General features: G+C 31.4%; 3 protein-coding genes across 3 annotated transcripts; all 3 read right to left on the reverse strand.

The window, feature by feature from the left end:
- Positions 1–421: 421 nt before the first annotated feature.
- On the reverse strand, positions 422–2425 carry LOC113381222 (trypsin-2-like). Its single transcript, XM_026620188.1, has 3 exons — positions 2262–2425; positions 654–807; positions 422–558 (listed from the first exon to the last, which is right to left on the reverse strand). The coding sequence occupies exons 1-3, from the start codon at positions 2379–2381 to the stop codon at positions 422–424; spliced, it is 411 nt and encodes a 136-aa protein (XP_026475973.1). The 5' UTR covers positions 2382–2425.
- Position 2426: 1 nt separating this feature from the next.
- On the reverse strand, positions 2427–2981 carry LOC113381230 (trypsin beta-like; the record flags this gene model as incomplete). The annotated part of the gene is made up of 3 exons (XM_026620195.1): positions 2912–2981; positions 2662–2824; positions 2427–2517 (listed from the first exon to the last, which is right to left on the reverse strand). Coding segments are annotated over exons 1-3 (324 nt in total), but the record flags the coding sequence as incomplete, so codon positions are not given.
- A 1121-nt stretch (positions 2982–4102) lies between these two features.
- Positions 4103–16113, reverse strand: LOC113381238. The gene is made up of 8 exons (XM_026620204.1): positions 14859–16113; positions 14639–14796; positions 11175–11377; positions 10465–11087; positions 8321–8576; positions 6946–7099; positions 4823–5025; positions 4103–4735 (listed from the first exon to the last, which is right to left on the reverse strand). Exons 1-8 carry the CDS (start codon positions 15821–15823, stop codon positions 4103–4105), a joined length of 3195 nt encoding a protein of 1064 aa, XP_026475989.1. The 5' UTR covers positions 15824–16113.
- Between the last annotated feature and the right edge of the window lie 5116 nt (positions 16114–21229).

Raw genomic sequence — 21229 nt, forward strand, 5'->3', positions numbered from 1 at the left:
TCTATAGTTTGTTAATACGATGCCCTAAAATGGTCGAAATATTTTAAAACCTAACATATTTTCATCTAGTTGTCACTTTTATTTTTATTCCATCATAGCTTTCATGTGTTTTATTTTCTCGCGTAAATTGAAAACGTGTCTTTCTGGCAGGTGAAAAATAGCCAACTAGAAAAATAAAGAGATATATATTCTGCAATATTTTTATTTGTTTCACTATTCATTTATTGATTGTATATACTGTGACAACACAACAGTATCAATTTTCAATTTTATAATTAAAACAAGTTTTGTATGATTTATTTTCTCATGGGAAACAATTAAAATATATTATCAGATTTTATTTATTGAGTTGTTAATAGTTGCTTACTAATTTTATTTTCAAATGGACCAACTCCAACGAGCAATGTGCTGTTGATGTCATTTAAACCCCCGTAATGCTTTTGATCCAAAGCCGTTGGCTTGGAACGCTGGAGTATACACCTGGACTGCCGGCATCGCCACAACCGGCTCCCCAAGAAACTACTCCGTATTGGATACCTTTATACACAATAGGGCCTCCTGGCAAATTAATAAAATAATACATTTGCGATGCCAACATTCAGCCTTTTAATAATTACGAACTTTGCGATACTTCACTATTTCTCTATATTTACCTGAATCTCCTTGACAAGCGTCTTTCCCGCCCTGCCACACTAAGCCAGCACAAAACATTCTTGGTGTGATCTGGTTCCCATAGAGTTGATAACATTCGTTCAGAGATAAGTACGGCACTTTCACTGATTTTAGCATATCTTCCACCTCCATGGACTGAAATTGATTCGTAAACGATTGTAACTATCATGAAAAAATTAGAAAAAAATCACATACAGTTTAAATGTTATGAGCTTTTAAATTCAACTCAGAGTTTTAGCTGAAGTGTGGTCATTTTTCGTTATCAACTCAACTTAATCAATATTGCTGGAACAAATTGCTGGAACTTCCCGTACCAGAATTAAATATTCGAAAAAATCAATAATCAATGAATATTAATCAATGAATAATAAACATTGTTTTAAACATTTTCAAATAGATAATTATAATTACTATATATTTTATCGTTCATAAAATGTGATGATCTTATCGCTCAAAACACTTGAGAAAGTTTACATTAGCAAGAGAAGCCGAATAAATCCGTCTGAGGATATATTTCTTACGATTAGAATAACGCATTTGAAATATGTACATTTTTAAACTGAATTGTAAATTTGAAATTCATATTTGAAGTATAAGTTTTTATATATTCTTAAAAATTTTGAAATAACAAATTTTTTGAAAATTTTGAAATTTGCTTGAACCGTATAAGTAAATTTTAAAAATTAACAATCTTGGTACGGAATTCAACAAAATTGAAGCAAAATTAGTACTAATTTTTAGAAAAATGATCAAAAATATCTGATAATTTGATGTGCATATGTCTAATGATCATTTTTGACCGTCAAATATCTTTTTTTTTTATTTTTTACTCTGTATCTCCAAAACCGCTAGATCTGCTTCACCAAAAATTACATCAATTTTCTATTTTGTCAATATAAGTAAAATGTTTTTTGAATGATTCAAATCGGGTACTCCGTTCTCTCAAAAACTGAATTACCGTTTTTGCACTTTTTGTCTGCCCTTATCTCCGAAACGGCTGGACCTGTCTGCACCAAAAACTAATCGGCACGTCTCCTTATCAATAGAAATCGAATGTTTTTTTAATCATTCAAATCGGTTGATTCGTGCGCCCGAAATCGTGGATCATAAATTGTATCCAAACATACACACGCACACACACATACATCCATTTTTTCTAAGGTATGCCAAAATGTTCAGAAACCTTCAAAACGTGAAGATATGAGATATGCAAAAAATTTCATTTTCGATTTTCGGCCCATTACTATAACTACTCTACGCGAAGTTAAAACTGACCAGACTGATCTTCCAAAACCAATTCAGCACAATTCCCAACTGATATCTGAATTTTCAAAATCAGTATCAATATTAGTGAGGATTTTTGGTAAAAACGTGAACGAAAAATTTTTCATCTTGCTGCTGATTCTAAAGAAACGTCTCGGTGTCAAAATTACTAACGCGAGTCCTCATCCAGTTTCATCAAATGGTTTGAGAAAACATCGATTACAAATGATTCAGAAATTTAAAAGCAACAAAACAATAAACTTTCTTTTGGCGAATTTAATCACATATTTTTTTATATATGCATTTTATTCGTTCTTCAATATTACCTCGGTTGTACCCCATCCAGCCACAGTTAGGTATGTCCCAGTCGATAATTGGTCACGTGCCTGGGCCAATGTAATCGGCTGTATTTTGGACGTGTATTTGAGAGGTGTCGAAAGTTTCATAATCGCAAAATCGTAGTCAATGGTATATGTATCATATGAAGGGTGCGTGTAGAAAAGTGACACTTTGTGAACCACTCCACCTTTGTAACTATACGAGCTTCCAGCTCGCACAGACAATTCGCTTGGCACCCGATCTCTGCAATGATAATTGAATAATTCATATAGAATATATATAATAAAAAAATTATAATAAAATAACAAGGTTCTGATATCTTGCTCGTTTTTTTATAAATAAAAATAAAATTGAAATAATTATTCTTATCATATAATTTATATATACTCCATGCAATGTGCCGCCGTAAGGATCCACATCGTATCAATAATAGAACCTCCACAAAAATGTTGCCCATATAACATAATCGACACCTGATATGGGAATTTGTCAATCGCGGAGTAGGAGCCTCCTATAATTCTTCCTTGCCTCCCATCGCCTGATTTTGCAACTTCAGAAAATTAAAATAACATCAAATTGATTTTTTGTTTGTTTTGAATTATTTAAATTAAAATATATATTTCATTACTTTACTTACGTGGGTTGCATAGTGATATATCTATGAAAAAAATAATTAGTGAGGCGACCAAATTAATTTTTTCGGACATTTTCAGTTATTAAAACACTTATAATTGAGAAATGTGAAGTAGAAAATACATCAAGCTGAAGTATTATATGGTTAATCTAATCTTTTTCAGCTGAAGCGTGATTCTCATTTTATGGTCGTGTTTTAAAAAATTATGTTTGAATTGCATGGATTATTTATCACTTGGAAAGATTATGATTGAGTGATATAATACAAAATATATTTGCCTGTTTTTGTATCGATATATGATAAAATTAATTTTATTCGAGTTCTGTATCAGGAGCATTATGGGAGCAAACATTTTTTACTCAAAAACCTTAAATTTATTATTCTGCACCTGCTTTTTTCGCAATAAAAATGATAAATCCAATATAACTTGTAATGAACAATATATTTTTATATGCAATAAGCTGTATGTTACAAATTATTTAAAAGATATCAATCCTAAATACTAAAATTCAAAATCAGTCACACATATAAAGATAACATAAAATATCAATATTTCTATTTCTCTATTAAAATAAATAAATCTTTATTCTAATTTAAAAACATCTGGTCTAATAATTTTCAAAATGATTGAGTATATTTTGATTTATTAAAAAGGTACATTTGGTATTAAATTAGTTTTTACACAATGTAAGCACAACCTCATTTTTTTTGTAATAAAATGTAAAAATATTATCAAAGCTAGTGATAATTGTATACCTAAATTTACTTTAATATATATAGAGTTTTCTTTTAATGTGATCAATCAGTATCAGGGAACATCGAGGCGCTTTAAAAGAAGTAAATGTTTACTAAGCTGTAAGGTTTCAGATTCTTTCTTATAATATTGTCCTTTATATTTTTCTTTTATCACGATGAACTATGTATTTGTACAAAGCAATTATTAATTAATGATAAAGGTTTAAAGGTGTTTGTCCTGATAATTGATTATGTTCTCAAAATAATATGCAAATCCTGCTATAACTTTAAGAGTAGTGAAAAAGACATCTTTCAATTTTCGCTAACGTTTGGTGTACTGGCAAGGAAGAGTAGTTTTACCAATAAATTAAAAATACATCACACCTATGCAAACTCAACATGATGTGTTAAACATTTACATCATCGTTTGTAAATAAAATAACAAACTTAAAAATATTATTAAGTTTTATTCCTCGTTTTGGAAGTGCTGCCATGAACTTCTGCGATTTCCACCTCTGGTGGGGTGCCTTGTGCACTGGCTTCTTCTTCTGCCATTTTCAAACCAATGGTTGCACCTATTTTTGCACTGGCCTGTCTGAAGCTGTCGCTTAGTTTTACTTGGACAACATTAATACACATAGATGTTAAAGCCAATCCAAACACCAAGTATACTATACTTGCCATCATATAAATGGGATGCTGTGGTACAAAATCACCAAAACCGATGGTAGACATCGATATGAATACGAAATAGAACGATTCGAAAAATCCCCAGTCTTCCCATATGTAATAAATAGTAGCCCCTATGAAAATATAAACTAATAGTATAGAAATGGCGACTGATATTGGCAAATTAAATTCATCGTCTATTTCGAATGCGGACGGCGCTGGTGTTTGTGGCGTTTCTGCTCCTGCCGAGGGGGTTGTAAGGTAAAGGGTCTGTGGCATTCCACTGGGGGCGGATTGCGATAGGCGCATGCCACCAGAAGGCGTCAATTCTGGATCGGTCATTGTCATATTGGGCCCGCTCGGTTGACTCGGACGCCTGAAATGTGCTAAGTCGTTGATCATGTTGAAACCCTTCATAACCTCCTGAAAGAAATGGATAAAGATTTAGAATAATTTCTTTCCATAAGTTATAAAATGATTTTATATAAAGACAATAAATTTCCGTCTGACCTGAACAGGCGCAGTTCGTCGAACTTTTCTACACGACCCCGTGTAATACAATCTTCGTACAAAGGCCCACACAAACTTGATGCATCTCGTGAACAATTTACCAAAATCGGCTAGCAGAATGAGAAACATGGGTATGCCAATTATAGCGTACGCAATAGTTATGGCTCTGCCGGTTGTAGTCACAGGTGAAATATGGCCGTACCCTGCAATCAGAATATTCAGTTTGAATGAAATTGACATAGGATTCTTCATTTAAGTAGAAAAGACAGAAAATGATACAATATTCCATTGAACTAAAATTGATTTATAAAATGAAATTAATTTTCGACGATATTTATATAATTTAAATACATACATATTGTATAAAAAATAGTTATATTTTGAATATTATATATATATACATATATTGATATGAATATATACATATATTGATATGAGTATATACATATATTGATATGAACTAGAAAAATGTGAAATTGTAATTATCCAAACTATTCGATATCGAAAATCTTTTATTGTCATCAACGAAGTTACACATGTGTTTTTGAAAAATGTACCAATGATCCTTCTGAAGAAATTTGTAGCTATTTGCGATAGGAAAAATATATCGTTTATTAAATTCATAATGTGTATGGGCGTGTTTTAATAGAGAAGTGGCTCCACCCTGGTATTTGAAAGATTTTGATGTCATTTTATAGGTATTTTTGAGAAAATTCGATATACCAAATTTCAAATCAGTAGCTTATAATTAGAACGAGATATCATTGAAAATATGTCAAAGTGGCCTCTTAAACAACAATAACAAAAAATTATTTTCACTTAAAAATAATTATTAAATAACATTTGTTATTAATAACATAGTACACACCGTTCACTTTCACTTAATTCCAATGATATCTCGGCCAAATGAGCAGTATTTAATTAAAAGGGTTAATAACTATATCGCTGTAAGTAAAACAATATATTTCATTTGCTCTGTTTCTTTGTTTTTAAGTATTCTTAACTTATAACTAATAAAAGCAAATTATTTCTGAATTTATGAATTTTTCATCACGAAAACCAATGCACTAGCGTTTTTCAATTCCGGCGCGGTAGATAGCTCCGGTGTAAAAATATCTCGCCGCAGATAATATGGTAAATCTGCATATGTGCACGACCGGCAAAGGTATTTATAAAACCGACGTCGACCTCTCTGAAAATAACGAAAAGTTTGAGAAAATGAGTAATTTTGTGGACATTTGTTAAAATTAAAAGTAGACGATTTACTTGGTATAACGATATAGTACTTGGTCTTAATGAACATACTAAACCATTAAAGTCCTACGGAAACTGGATCAATTATAAAAATTATTGATTTTTGAAAATAGTCCGACCGGGTTGACCTGTTCGATTTTCAATTATGTGTAATAAATCCACTTCGAATACTTTTAACTACTCATAAATTAATTTATCTATCATGGATTAAGTCGATTATTTACAGAAATCGCGAAGTTCATGTAACTTGCCTCAAGGCAAAATACCAATACCAACTAGTCCATCATAGCTTTCATGTGTTTTATTTTCTCGCGTAAATTGAAAACGTATCTTTCTGGCAGGTGCAAAACAGCCAACTAGCAAAAATAAAGAGATAGATATTCTGCAATATTTTTATTTGTTTCACTATTCATTTATTGATTGTATATGCTGTGACAACAGTATCAATTTTCAATTTTCTAATTAAAACAAGTTTTGTATGATTTCTTTTCTCATGAGAAACAACTAAAATATTATCAGATTCTATTTATTAAGTTGTTAATAGTTGCTTACTATTTTTATTTTCAAATGAATCAATTCCAACGAGCAATGTGCTGTTGATGTCATTTAAACTCCCGTAATGCTTTTGATCCAAAGCCTTTGGCTTGGCACGCTGGAGTATACGCCTGGACTGCCGGCATCGCCACAACCTGCCCCCCAAGAAACTATTCCGTATTGAATACCATTAGCCACAAGAGGGCCTCCTGACGAATTAATAAAATATTATATTAGAGGTTCCAAAATTCAGCCTATAGATAATTACGAACTTTGGAATGTTTCACAAATGAAATAAAATACATGTCTAACAGAGAATTAATTCTGAAATGTACCTGAATCTCCTTCACAAGCGTCTTTGCCGCCTTGCCATACGTAACCAGCACAAAACATTCTTGGTGTGATTTGGTTACCATAGAGGTCTAAACAATCCTCCCAAGATATGAAGGGCACTTGCACTGATTTCAGTGTATCCTCCACCTCCTCTGTCTGAAATTTGTTGGGAAGCGATTGTAATTATCATTACAATTTAAAAGTTATAAGCTTTTAAGTTTAACCTAGAGCTTTGGCTAGACTAATCATTTTTCAGTTATTGTAGTTAATTTTCATTATTTTTGTTTATTTAAACTTTGGAACCATAACCATAAAAGCATTTGTAAGACCACAGTCAAAAATAATGATACAATGCCCCAGGCCCAGGTTATTGGAGTTATGGCAATCTGTTGAACTACGAATTGAAAATTTTTAAAATTGACTTTGAAAGGCCGCACTAAAGTGCTTTAGCAAGTTCCAATAATTGTCCGCGCAATTAAGCAGGATTGCAAAATAGTTCATGTTAATTTAAAACCAATAAATGAGTAAGAAAATAACTCCATGTTTATTAGAGCATTTTACTGGAACTTTTAATCAATTGTCTTTTTTATAAATGTACAGGATAATTTAATAATATATATGTAATATTTTTGGATATATATACGAGGTGTGTTCAAAAAGTACCCGGAATTACTAATAATTAAATTTCGCGGGTCTGGAGTGTCTGATTGTCAAAATTTTTTTTTTATTGTGTTGGTATACATGCCCCTAAAGTATGATGAAACTTTCAGCTATATTCACTGTTTACTTTGTCTGTGGTAGTCGCTAAGGTTCGACGTGTTTTTCTGAGCTCGGCGATTTTTACAATGGAAGAATTGAAAAGTCAAAGAATTTGTATTAAATTTTGCGTAAAAAATGAAATAAAGTGTTGCAAAGTGCAAAAATTCACCAGATATGGCTCCGTGTGACTTTTTCCTATTCCCAAAGTTGAAGAGACCCATGAAAGGACGGCGGTTTTCCTCGATTGAAGAAAATCGCTGAGAGTGCTCAAGGACATATCAAAAAGTGAATATCAAGGGTGCTTCGAAAATTGGAAAAAACGCTGGCATAAGTGTATTATATCTGGGGGGGACTACTTTGAAGGGGACCACATTAATGTAGACGAATAAATAAATATTTTTTTGAAAAAACGAAAATTCCGGGTACTTTTTGAACAGACCTCGTATATATATCCAAAAATATTACAAACACTCATGCATTCACATAGAAACACACACACATTTTCCCTAATTTTGGTGTCAAACGATTCAGAATATCAAGAAAATATAAAATTAACAACAAAACCATAAACTTTCTTTTCGCGAATTTTTACGCATGTATTTCATTTATCTATATTACCTCCGTTGAACCCCATCCAGACACAGTCAGTAATGTCCCAGGCGTTAATATGTCTCGTGCCTGGGCTAATATAATCGGCTTTATCTTTGTTGTGTATATGAGAGGTGTCGAAAGTTTTAAAATTGCATAATCGTAGTCAATGGTATATGTATCATATGAAGGGTGCGTGTAGAATTGTGACACTTTGTGAACCATTCCACCTTTGGAACTATACGAGCTCCCAGCACGCACCTTCAATTTTTTTGGCACCTGATCTCTGCAATGATAATTGAATAATTTATATATTTATAATCCCGACATCAGGCAGCTTTGATGTCGAATTTCCACTTGGGGTTGTAGATCACAATATAATTCCAAGTGGAAATCGTCCTTCGTGGACATAGCTGCAACATCCAATTATATGTTAACTATTAGACGTAAGAGCTAATATCAAAAATATCCCACACATAAGAGAATGGTTAATCGATGGATTGCATGTCATTAAATAAGTAGTCTTAAGTCGTTAACCAACAGCTTATAGAACATATAGGAGTTCTGATTGCTGTTCAAACAATAAAAAAAAGAAAAATATTTATATAATATAAAATTTTAAAATAAAGTTATAAGATTCTGATATCTTGCTCGTTTTTTTTTAAATAAAAATAAATATAAAATAATTATTCTTATCATATAATTTATATATACTCCATGCAATGTGCCGCCGTCAGGATCCATATCGTGTCAATAATAGAACCTCCACAAAAATCTTGCCCATATAACATAATCGACACCTGGTACGGAAATTGTTCAATCAAGGAGTAGGTGCCGCCTATAATTTTTCCTTGCTTCCCATCGCCTGATTTTGCAACTTCAGAAAATTAAAATGGCACCAAATTGAATTTTTGTTTGTTTTGAATGATTTAAAATAAAATATATATTTTATTACTTTACTTACCTGGGTTGCACAGTGATATATCTATGAAGAAAATAATAAATGAGGCGACCAAATGAATTTTTTCGAACATTTTCAGTTATTAAAACGCTTATAATTGAGGAATGTGAAGTAGAAAATACATCAAGCTGAACTATTATATGCTTAATCTAATCTCTTTTAGCTGAAATGTGATTTTCATTTTATGGTCGTGTTTTAAAAAATTATGTTTGAATTGCATGGATTATTTATCACTTGGAAAGATTATGATTCAGTGATATAATACAAAATATATTTGCCGGTTTTTGTATCGATATATAATAAAATTAATTTTATTCGAGTTCTGTATGAGGAGCATTGTGGGAGCAACAATTTTTGTATCCAAAAAAGCTAAAATTTGTTATTCTGCACCTGCTTTTTTAACAATAAAAATGATAAATCCAATATAACTTGTAATGAACAATATATTTTTTATATGCAATAAGCTCTATGTTACAAATTATTTAGAAGATATCAATCCTAAATACTAAAATTCAAAATCAGTCACACATATAAAGATAACATTTCTATTCCTCTATTAAAATAAATAAATCTTTATTCTAATTTAAAAACATCTGGTCAAATAATTTTCAAAATGAATATGATTGAGTATATTTTGATTTATTAAAAAGGTACATTTGGTATTAAATTAGTTTTTACACAATGTAAGCACAACCTCATTTTTTTGTAATAAAATGTAAAAATATTATCAAAGCTAGTGATAATTGTATACCTAAATTTACTTTAATATATATATAGAGTTTTCTTTTACTGTGATCAATCTGTATCAGGGAACATCGAGGCACTTTAAAATAAGTAAATGTTTACTAAGCTGTAAGGTTTCAGATTCTTTCTTATAATATTGTCCTTCATATTTTTCTTTTATCACGATAAACTATGTATTTGTATAAAGCAATTATTAATTAATGATAAAGGTTCAAAGGTGTTTGTCCTGATAATTGATGATGTTCTCAAAATAATATTCAATTAATGCATATCCTGCGTTAACTTTAAGGGTAGTGAAAAAGACCTCAAATCTTTCAATTTTCATAGACGACACAATAAAAATTGTCGCTAACGTTTGGTGTACTGGCAAGGAAGAGTAGTTTTACCAATAAACTAGAAACATTAAATTAAACAAGAGATTCATCATTTTTAAATAAAATAACAAACTAAAAAATATTATTAAGTTTTATTCCTCGTTTTGGAAGTGCTGCCATGAACTTCTGCAATTTCCACCTCTGGTGGGGTGCCTTGTGCACTGGCTTCTTCTTCTGCCATTTTCAAACCAATGGTTGCACCTATTTTTGCACTGGCCTGTCTGAAGCTGTCGCTTAGTTTTACTTGGACAACATTAATACACATAGATGTTAAAGCCAATCCAAACACCAAGTATACTATACTTGCCATCATATAAATGGGATGCTGTGGTACAAAATCACCAAAACCGATGGTAGACATCGATATGAATACGAAATAGAACGATTCGAAAAATCCCCAGTCTTCCCATATGTAATAAATAGTAGCCCCTATGAAAATATAAACTAATAGTATAGAAATGGCGACTGATATTGGCAAATTAAATTCATCGTCTATTTCGAATGCGGACGGCGCTGGTGTTTGTGGCGTTTCTGCTCCTGCCGAGGGGGTTGTAAGGTAAAGGGTCTGTGGCATTCCACTGGGGGCGGATTGCGATAGGCGCATGCCACCAGAAGGCGTCAATTCTGGATCGGTCATTGTCATATTGGGCCCGCTCGGTTGACTCGGACGCCTGAAATGTGCTAGGTCGTTGATCATGTTGAAACCCTTCATAACCTCCTGAAAGAAATGGATAAAGATTTAGAATAATTTGTTTTTATAAGTTACAATATGATTTTATATAATGACAATAAATTTCTGTCTGACCTGAACAGGTGCTGTTCGTCGAACTTTTTTACACGACCCCGTGTAATACAATCTTCGTACGAAGGCCCACACAAACTTAATGCATCTCGTGAACAATTTGCCAAAATCGGCTAGCAAAATGAGAAACATGGGTATGCCAATTATAGCGTACGCAATAGTTATGGCCCTGCCGGTTGTGGTCACAGGTGAAATATGGCCGTACCCTGCAATCAGAATATTCAGTTTGAATGAAATTAACATAGGATTCTTCATATCAGTAGAAAAGACAGAAAATGATTCAAAATTCCATTGAACTAAAATTGATTTATGAAATGAATTTAATTTTTGACGATATTTTTATAATTCACGAGTATTGTGGTTTAAATGGTTAAATTTTAATTGTATATATACATATATATATATATATATATATTTATATATATACAGTGGCGGCGCTAGACCATTTGTGGGCGTCGGCGAAATTCGTTTGCGAGGCCCTCCTTTTTTGCCAGTTGCAAGTTGACTAGTGGTACATGGCATCGTGTCTAAAGGCAAATTGCTGAAACTTTTCGTGCCGTAATTTAAATTTTTGAAAAGCTTTTAAAAAATTTGAAAAGTGAAAGAAATTGACTTTTTTTAATTTGAAATATTTTGTTGAAAATTTCGAACTTTTTTTCAAAGCAATCACGTTGCGTTAGCTGCTTAGAGACGAAATATCGAAGCGCGTAAACGCCGCGTTGCAGTCTAACATTAATTAAAATCTTTATAAAATATCTGATAATTTGATGTGCATATGCCAAATGGCTTTTGTTGTGCTTTTTTACTGGATTTCCAAAACCGCTAGACCTGCCTTCCTAAAAATGTAATCAGTTTGGCACTTTTTGCCCCGTATATTCGAAACGGCTATCCTGCCTTTGCAAAAAACTAATCAGCACGTCTTCTTACCTTCAATACATGACAAATGTTTTCTGAATTTTTCAAATTGGTTGATCCATGTTCGCGAAATCGTCGACGAAAATTTGCCAAAATGTTCAGAAATCTTTGAAGATATATGGAATTTTTTGTTTTAGATTTTTTTGCGATTACTATAACTGTATATGAGATTTATTTTTAATCAGATAAATACACCAATTGAAATAGACAAAAATTACACAAGTTAAAATAAACAAACTTTTCGGCAAAAATGGTTAGTTCTCCAGCTATTAAAAAAGCACTAAAATTAAATATTTATCGCAAAAAAGTTTCCCTTTGCCCAACTATTTGATTAGTAAATTTTATGTTTTCTCGATCATTATGAATAAAAAATGGTTGGAAATCACCGACTTAATAACTAATTAGACAAAATTTTGCAATCTGCAAGTGATTAATTAGATTTAAAAAATCTATGTTCATACTAATTTGAGTGCACAAATCTGCACATCACATAGTAGGTACACATGGTCTAAAAGCTCGTCCCATTATTCTAAAAGTTAATGAGTTTTTATAATTAATCATTTATCGTAGTTCCATAAAATTTATGTTAGATGATACTAACAAGTTTTTGAAAAAAGATTTTTACAATAAATTACGAAGAAACTGTGCGGTCGATCTTGACGAAAAACAATTCAGGACGATCGCCAACTGAAAACTTTCGATTAGTTTTTGAATTTTTAAAATTGGTTCAAAAATGTCAAAATGTCGTTTTTTTAAGACGCTTTAATTTTCTGTCGACGACATCAGAACCGATCAACCGATTTAAAGGATTTAAAAAACATTCGATTTGTGTTGATAAATTGTCAAAGGCAGGTTTAGCGGTTTTGGAGATACAAAAAAAGTTTAAAAGGTTATGAATTTTATTTGAAAGAACTGATCATCCCAATAGAATGTTTAAAAAAATATGTTGCTTGTGTTGACGGTGTGTAACAATGATTAGTTTCAAATTAACAGTTTTTGCTATTATCTCATTGTTATTTCTCACTGATAAATTTTTATTGAACATTGATTACTTTTATTCCTCGAATATTTAATTACTGTTTCGATGATTTACATAGTGCTCACATAAAAAATACACGAATATAAACAACCAGAGAATTAGCTTGCGCAAAGTTGTTTAGATTTAATAATCTATAGTGTTGACAGACGATATTAGATAATGTCCATAAAAGATAAAAGAGTAAAATGATAGTGCCTGTAAACCACTAATCACCTTTTTTTACTCGCACATCCGTATGAAAATTAACTAAATTTTAAATAATTAAAATTTTTCCGGGGCCTCTTGCGAGGCCCCCCCAGGCGCGAGGCCGTCGGCGGCCGCCGACACCGCCGACGCCTCGCGCCGCTACTGTATATATATATATATATATATATATATATATACATTATGTACATAATTTAAAATCATGATATGAACTAGAAATATTTATAAATTGTACATTATCCTAACTAGTTCTGTATCGAAAATCTTTCATTGCCATTAGCGAAGTTAAACATGCGTTTAGGAAAATTGTACCAAAGATCATTAGTCATCTTAAGAAATTAGCAGCAGTTTCCGAGAGGATAGGGTAGATATATCGTACATTAAATTTATAATGTGTATTGAATTTATTATTTATTTAATTTGCCTATTATCTTTGTTTAGTTAATATTTGTTAATAAAACTAGATATTGCAATAATTTTTGGATTCAAAACTCGATTTTTGAGAAATTTCGAAATTTTTGAAAAATTAGATTTTTTTTGAAAATTTTGAACATTTTTTTAAACTATCACGCTGCATAGCTGATTTGGAGTCGAAATATCAAAGCGCATAAGGGCCACGTAGTCGTCTAACGTGTAAAAATTGGTACGGAATCCATATAAATGTACAAAAAAGTTGTACTTATTATTGTAATCATTAAAAAATATCTGATAATACGACGTACCGCCGTAATGTTTATTTTTGACCGCCAAATGGCATTATTTTTTACTTTTTTCATTGAGCCTCCGAAGAGGCTAGACCTGCTTTTACAAAAATTTTACCAGTTGTTTATTTCGTCAATACAAGTAAAATGTTTTTTGAATTATTCAAACAGGACGCTCCCTTATCTCAAAATCTGAAATATCATTTCTGGCACTTTTTGCTCCATATCTCCGAAACTTCTAGAATTGGCTTTGCCAAAAACTAATCAGCACGACTCCTTATCAGTAGGATCCGAATGTTTTTTGAATTGTTCAAATTGCTTGATCCGTGTAAATCGTCGACAAAAATTTGCATCTGCACACACACACACACACATATACATCCATTTTTCTAAGGTATGCCAAAATGTTCAGAATCCTCTGAAACGTAAAGATATATAAAAAAAATTATTTTCGATTTTTTTGCGATTACTATAACTTACCCTACGGGAAGTTAATAACTATATCGCTATAAGTGAAACAATATTTTTAATTTGCTCTGTCTCTTTGTTTTTAAGTATTCTTAACTTATAACTAATAAAAGCGAAGTGAATTATGTTGTTTTGAGAACCTATCGTAGTAACGACGGTCAGGCAGTATACGACCCCGTTGAGAAAGCTCCATCCTCTCTGACCACTGTACGTTTTCATTCCGGCTTCGTGAGCAGTGTGCAGTTCTTCCTCGAAAGCTCGGAGCTTATGCCTCGCTTGCGATTTCCAATCTTCCTCCCTTAATCATATTAATTTTTTCCATTTATATCGACAATAAGCTTAATTAAATAGTATATTTACCTCATGTGCATACTAGTTTGCCACAACTGATCGATAAAATCTCGTTTTACCCTTTTCACACCACATTTGTAAAAGTTTTCAAATGCACCTTCTGTGAATTTGAATATCATGCCACCGCAACCACAAAATATCAACATAGCTATCATGTCCGATATACATTTGTTTGTTAAACATCGTATTCGCCTGCATTCGGAGCTATGAGTCAGTTTGAAATGTTTCCATAATATTCTACTATCTCGTATTAAAAGTATGTAGCTGGATTTTTCAGAATCTTTCTTTGTAGGTTTAACTTGTTTTCCTGGCGATGTTTTAACCGCGTTAGTTGTTCTAATTTCGGCTTTAGTTTTTTCCGGTTCAATTTTTTTAATAACTGGTTCCATTATTGCAGGGGTTATGTCGTCACTTTCACCAATTGAACAAGATTCGGTCGATGATTCGTAATTATCATTATAAACCATAGTTTTTTCTCCGGGCTTCGATATTTCTGTATTGTTATTTGTTATTTCTTTTGAAATTGTTATACCTTGTTTACTGGCATTCACGTTTCTTTTCTCACTATTTCTAGACTTACTTAAAATTTTTGATTCGTGTACTAAATTTGGAGTAGATCTTTTATCAGAATTTGGTAGTTTAGCATTATCGATATCTCTAGGACTTGAAAGACTTCTTTTCGCAGCTTTGAGCAATTGAAATAATTCCGACTGTTGTTGGTTGTCAATAACTCTAGGATTTGACATGCTTCTTCTTTGAAGAATGGTTTTGTTTTTCTTTTCGAGTATTTTCCGTTTGTGATTGCTCGTGTTTCTGTCATCGTTAGTTTTTTCAATTGATTCGTTTTCCGAGTCTGAACATTTTGACAAGCGATTAATTCGTAGGTTTGGATCCGGAGTTTTGTCCCGTGGTAGTACTTTCTTTCGTCTTCTTGGAACTATGACCTCTGGGTCGTTTTTCTTTGAATCTTCCATATTCAATTTTAGTTAAAATATTCTACTCTAAACTAAATTAATCGCGAACTACATTCGTTATTAGTATAAAAAAACATGTAACCCATTTCATAAACAAAATCTGCTACTCTCAGTAAAACATCGATTGTCAAAACATCCGTGCAATATAATTATGTGAAGTTATTAATGACACAGAACAGTTCGAAGAATTATATTCCATCGTGTAATTTCACTATTCATAGAATTATTTATGAATTTTTCATCACAAAAACTAATGCACTAGCGTTTTTCAATTGCGGCTCGGTAGATAGCTCCGGTGTAAAAATATCTTGCCGCAGATGATATGGGAAATCTGCATATGTGCACAACCGGCAAAGGTATTTATAAAACCGACGTGGGCCTCTCTGAAAATAACGAGACTCGATGTCTAAGGCAATGACGGCCACACACATGTCAGTCACTACTTTTGTGTTTCCATCTTTCTAGGCGAAATATATTCCGAACATACATAATGAAAGTTGCTCTGTTAAGGGGTATTTCAGTATGGAATTGAAAAAACTAGTCGTGCATGGCATCGTGCCTCAAGGCAAATTACTGTAACTTCCCGTACCGAAAACTAAATTATTAAAAAAAGCTTTCCAAAACTTTGAAAAAATTAGATTTTTGAGAAGTTTTGAAATTTTTGAAAGAAATTGATTTTTTTTATTTTTTTTTATATTTTGTTTTTTTTGTATTTTAATTTCTTTTTTTAAATTTTGAACATTTTTTTAAACAATCACGTGGCATAGCTGATTTGGAGTCAAAATATCAAAACGCGTAGTCGTCTAACGTGTAAACGCTGGTACGAACCCATATAAATGTACACAAAATTTGTAGTTACTATTATGATCTTTATAAAATATCTGATAGTAGTATGTACATATGTATAATATTCATTTTTGACCGCCAAATCACATTATTTTTTAATTTATTTATTTGATCTCCGGAGACGCTGGACCTGCCTTTACAAAACGTTTACCAGTTGTTCATTTCGTCAATACAAATAAAATGTATTTGAACTTAAATCGGACGCTCTGTTATCTCAAAATGTAAAATATCATTTTTGGCGATTTTTGCCCCGTATATCCGAAACGGCTAGACCTGCCTTTGTCAAAAACTAATCAGCACGTCTCATCATCAGTAGGAATCGAATGTTTTTTGAAACATTCAAATCGGTTCGTGGACAAAACTTGTATCCGAACATACATACGCAAACAGACATACATCCATTTTTTCTAAGATATGCTAAAATGTTCAGAAACCTTTGAAACGTAAGGATATGAAAAAGTTTTCACTTTTGATTTTTTTGCCATTACTATAACTTACCCTACGAGAAGTTTAAAATCCATTTTGTTTTCGTTCAAGTATTTTAAAGATTAACTATTCAAGATTATGCGTACAAGAGGATTTTTCAAATTTTAAATAATTTTCGGAAATATAGCTGTTTGACCACTATGATCATCCTCTGTTTCTTTCCTCTGCGAAATTTTAAACGGGTTTATCTCGAAACTGTCTTTTCCGATACCATGCCAACGTTTTTCAATTTCTATTCTTTATAGACATCTTTTCAGCATAAATTTCGCTCATCTTCAAATTCCGGTTTTAACTATTTTAAAAAAAAATCAAGATTTTTAAAACAAGTTTTTTTTATGAATAAATTATTTAATGCAAGTTTTGTATATTGATTATTATATAACTTCAATATGTTACCATTGTCGTGAAAGCAAAATAGACGTAAATACTATTTTTGTAAAACAAGTTTCGTAAGTGTTTACATTATTAGTATCATTTATTCTTATTATATTTTTTATTGTCAAAGTCAATAATCGAATTAAAACTTTGGCAAGAAAATGAATCTGTCGAGGAATTTTTCACTCTGCCAGACTATCGTAAATATTCATTAAGAATAGTAGCAGATCGTAAATGATGCTTATTTTTATGTCCACGACTTGCTATAAATATGCGATGTTTAACAACAGAAAGAAAGTAGAGTGATATAAATGGTGAACGAGTTGAATTTAAAAAAAATGTCGATGTATGATTATGGACCTTACCGATCGTTGTGTAGATGGTTCCACAAAAGAACATCGAGTTCCAAAACGACCAAACTTTTGTTCCTGAGTCGGTGACTCCATGTTGATAAGATTTGTACAATTGAGCTTCGAAGCTTTTCATTCGGGCTATTGCTTCTGTTTCAAACTGATGGTAATCCTGGAAAAATATTAGATAAAAGGTTACTGTATGATTAATAAGAAATATTTGAATACAAAAAATTATATGTATATAGCTATATTTTATACTAGACGTTGTTCTGTACCCATATCTACAATTTTTTAATATAATATAATATACTAATATTTACCGTCTACCTAAAAATAATAATTATTGTTTTTTAAATTACTCTTCACGCCAAAGTGCATATACATTTATAATATGAGCGATGTTAAATGTAGAGCTGCTTTAAATAAAATGATTAGTCTCAATTCTCACACTATATTGGAAATTGAAGTCTTTTAAACGGTATAACATAACCATAACCGTAGCATAACACTGGTACTTCATGTTGGATTAAATTAATTTAATTTTTTATTATTTAAGATATCCAAAATTGCATCTTAAACTTCTCCTAATCGATATCGTGAGGGCCGAATTGTATGTATTTATCTCTACTTTCTGATTTGTTGTTATAAAGTGAAATCTTTACGAATTTTAAAAATATTGTGGAAAGATTAGTAAAAGATGCAGAGAAATTATATATCGAAAAAGAAACTATATTGAAAATATAATATGCGAATCTTGTGTTGGCCCCCTAAGGCGTGCACTCGTAGTTTTCGCATGCATCACATTAAAGGTAGGACCGGCTCTGATTAATACTTAATTAAATATTTTAAGTGAGTGAGTTCATATGTGTATCATTCAATCTGCCATACATATACTGTATTTCATATTATTTTAATTTATGGCACATCTCAGCTGCTTTTTGGCAATAATAATGTAGACATTTCTTTTTTCTTATTCATAATCATAAATTTATTATACATATTCTAATATTGTCTAGGTTCATAAGTAAATTGAAATTTTTGGCGGATGACAGTTTTAATTTGTTTTCAATGCAAACAATGACATGTCGTTTTTCTAATTTTTTCTATTTATTTGTACAATATTCCACATACATCCCAGTACTTTTGAAAATTTTTCCATGCACTTTCCATACAAAACTTTGATTGAATCGCGCTCTATGTAAACGTTAATATTAAGAGCTAAAACTTTCAGAGAATTGTTTTTTATCAATTTGGAACCATTTGAGCCCCTGGGAGCAAGGAAATTCGAAAATTGCCATTTTAAGGACCACCCTAATATATATATATATATATATATATATATATATATATATATCATAAATTCTATGAACAAAAAATATCTGTAATTTCTATCTTTTAGTTTCGAAAACAAATATCTGTGTCGTGATTCATATGACCTCTTCTCTAGAAGTAGCAACTGTGGCTGCGGCTCCGGATCGTATTAGATCCACTATTTATTTGCTGAAACTAAAGCAGCAACACGATTACACTGTTATCTGCTGCAATAAATTCTGATATGGTGTTGGTCCTAATCCAGCGACTTGGAACCAACGAACAGAATGCAGATTCGTGCATAGTTTGCGATTGTGGGATAATGTAAATATTGAACTCTGGCGAAAGTTAAACCCATTCGATGGGAAATTGATATATTGCCTTGATTCATATTTCAGCTTATTTAATTATTAGCTTACTAAATTTTGTTGTAATGAGATAAATTTAGCGAATATACGATAATTTTTTATCATTTCCCGGACCGATTTCGACAATTTTGCATTCGTTGGAAAGGTCTCGGGCTCCGCAAGGTCTAAAGCTAAGAAAATTAGTGCTTCTGGTGTATGGCATCGTGCCTTAATGCAAATTGCTCGAACTTCACGCACCGTAATTAAAAATTCGAGTAATGACATTAGTGAGAATTATCAGAATTATGCTTGGTTAAGTCAACGAGCAATTCTTGCCGTAAAAAAATAATGATGTACACGCACTGAATTTCACCATTCAATCAAAAATTGCTGGCGATTTGGTGACATACCAATGATTCCGACTGGTCTTCCGTTTGACTTCAAACGATAGCAATTTCCAGTTCGCCTTGCGTTCGCAATAACAAGTCCAACCGCTTAGTGTTTGCGGGATAAATTTCAAATAAATCATTTAGGAAATCATTGTTTTTCACATGGGCAGTTATACGTTGCCTATTCACGAGTTGGAAAACCATCCGCTTTGTTTGTGTTAACGTCAGAACAAAAAACAAAAAATGTGGTTTACCAAAGAGCACTTCAATGTAACGGATAATTTGCGGATTCACTTTCATTTCAGAGAAGTTCAACTAAGAAAACACATCATTTTTGTAATCGAAATAAATTCGTTACTGTTGTGTAATAAAATCAAATTTTTCCTTTTCAAATATAAAACAAACAAAAAAATTCTTCATCTTTCTCACGAAACCATCTGGTGGCGAAACGGAGTTCGTCGGGTTTGCTAGTATATATATATATATATATATATATATATATTTTGTTTAATAAAAAAAAGCACTCATATCATAAAACTCTATATATATATATGTATATATATATATATATATATATATATACATATATCTTATATATAAAATGATGTATGTAAATATACTCCTCCTAAACAATTATTCGGATTTTGATAAATGTTTCTGGAGTTTTTTTAGGATGTTGTGATTATAGAAATATAGTAATATTGTAGAAATAAATGAAAAAAATTGCAAAAAACAACATATCATCGTTTGACATTGAAAACATTTTCATACATGAGAACTGTCATGTGTCAAAAATGTCGATTCACCTGAAATTTGAATTTAGTTCAAGCGAGCCTGGGCAATAGTATACAATATCCATATTCTGAATAAGAAAAATGTGATATCTTCAATATTATTGCCAAAAAGCAGCTGAGATGTGCCCGAAATTAAAACAATATAATATTCAATCTACGTTTGGCAGATGAAATTATATAATTTAGATCAATAAGTAACACAAAACGTCCAAAATTGCATATACATTATTTTTTTTAAACTTATGCATGTAGTATTTTGCTCTACTTTACTAAATTATTTAAATACAAAAGAACATTTCTACTAATCGAAAAAATGATTTAGAATTTTGTTTCATGTATTAAAAAGTCATTTGTTTGGCATTGGATATGAATTATTTAGCAAGTTCATGATCTTAGATTGAACTAGATTTTACAAATTAATTCACCTAAGATTTCAACTAAAGTAATAATATTTTTTAAATTATCAGTAAGAAAAATGTAATTTAGAAATTGGAATTGCCAAAAA

This window comes from Ctenocephalides felis, unplaced genomic scaffold (assembly GCF_003426905.1).
Source record: "Ctenocephalides felis isolate EL2017-DRISC unplaced genomic scaffold, ASM342690v1 CF-g0.4_SCAFFOLD_00845, whole genome shotgun sequence".
Classification (NCBI taxonomy): Eukaryota; Metazoa; Arthropoda; class Insecta; order Siphonaptera; family Pulicidae; genus Ctenocephalides; species Ctenocephalides felis.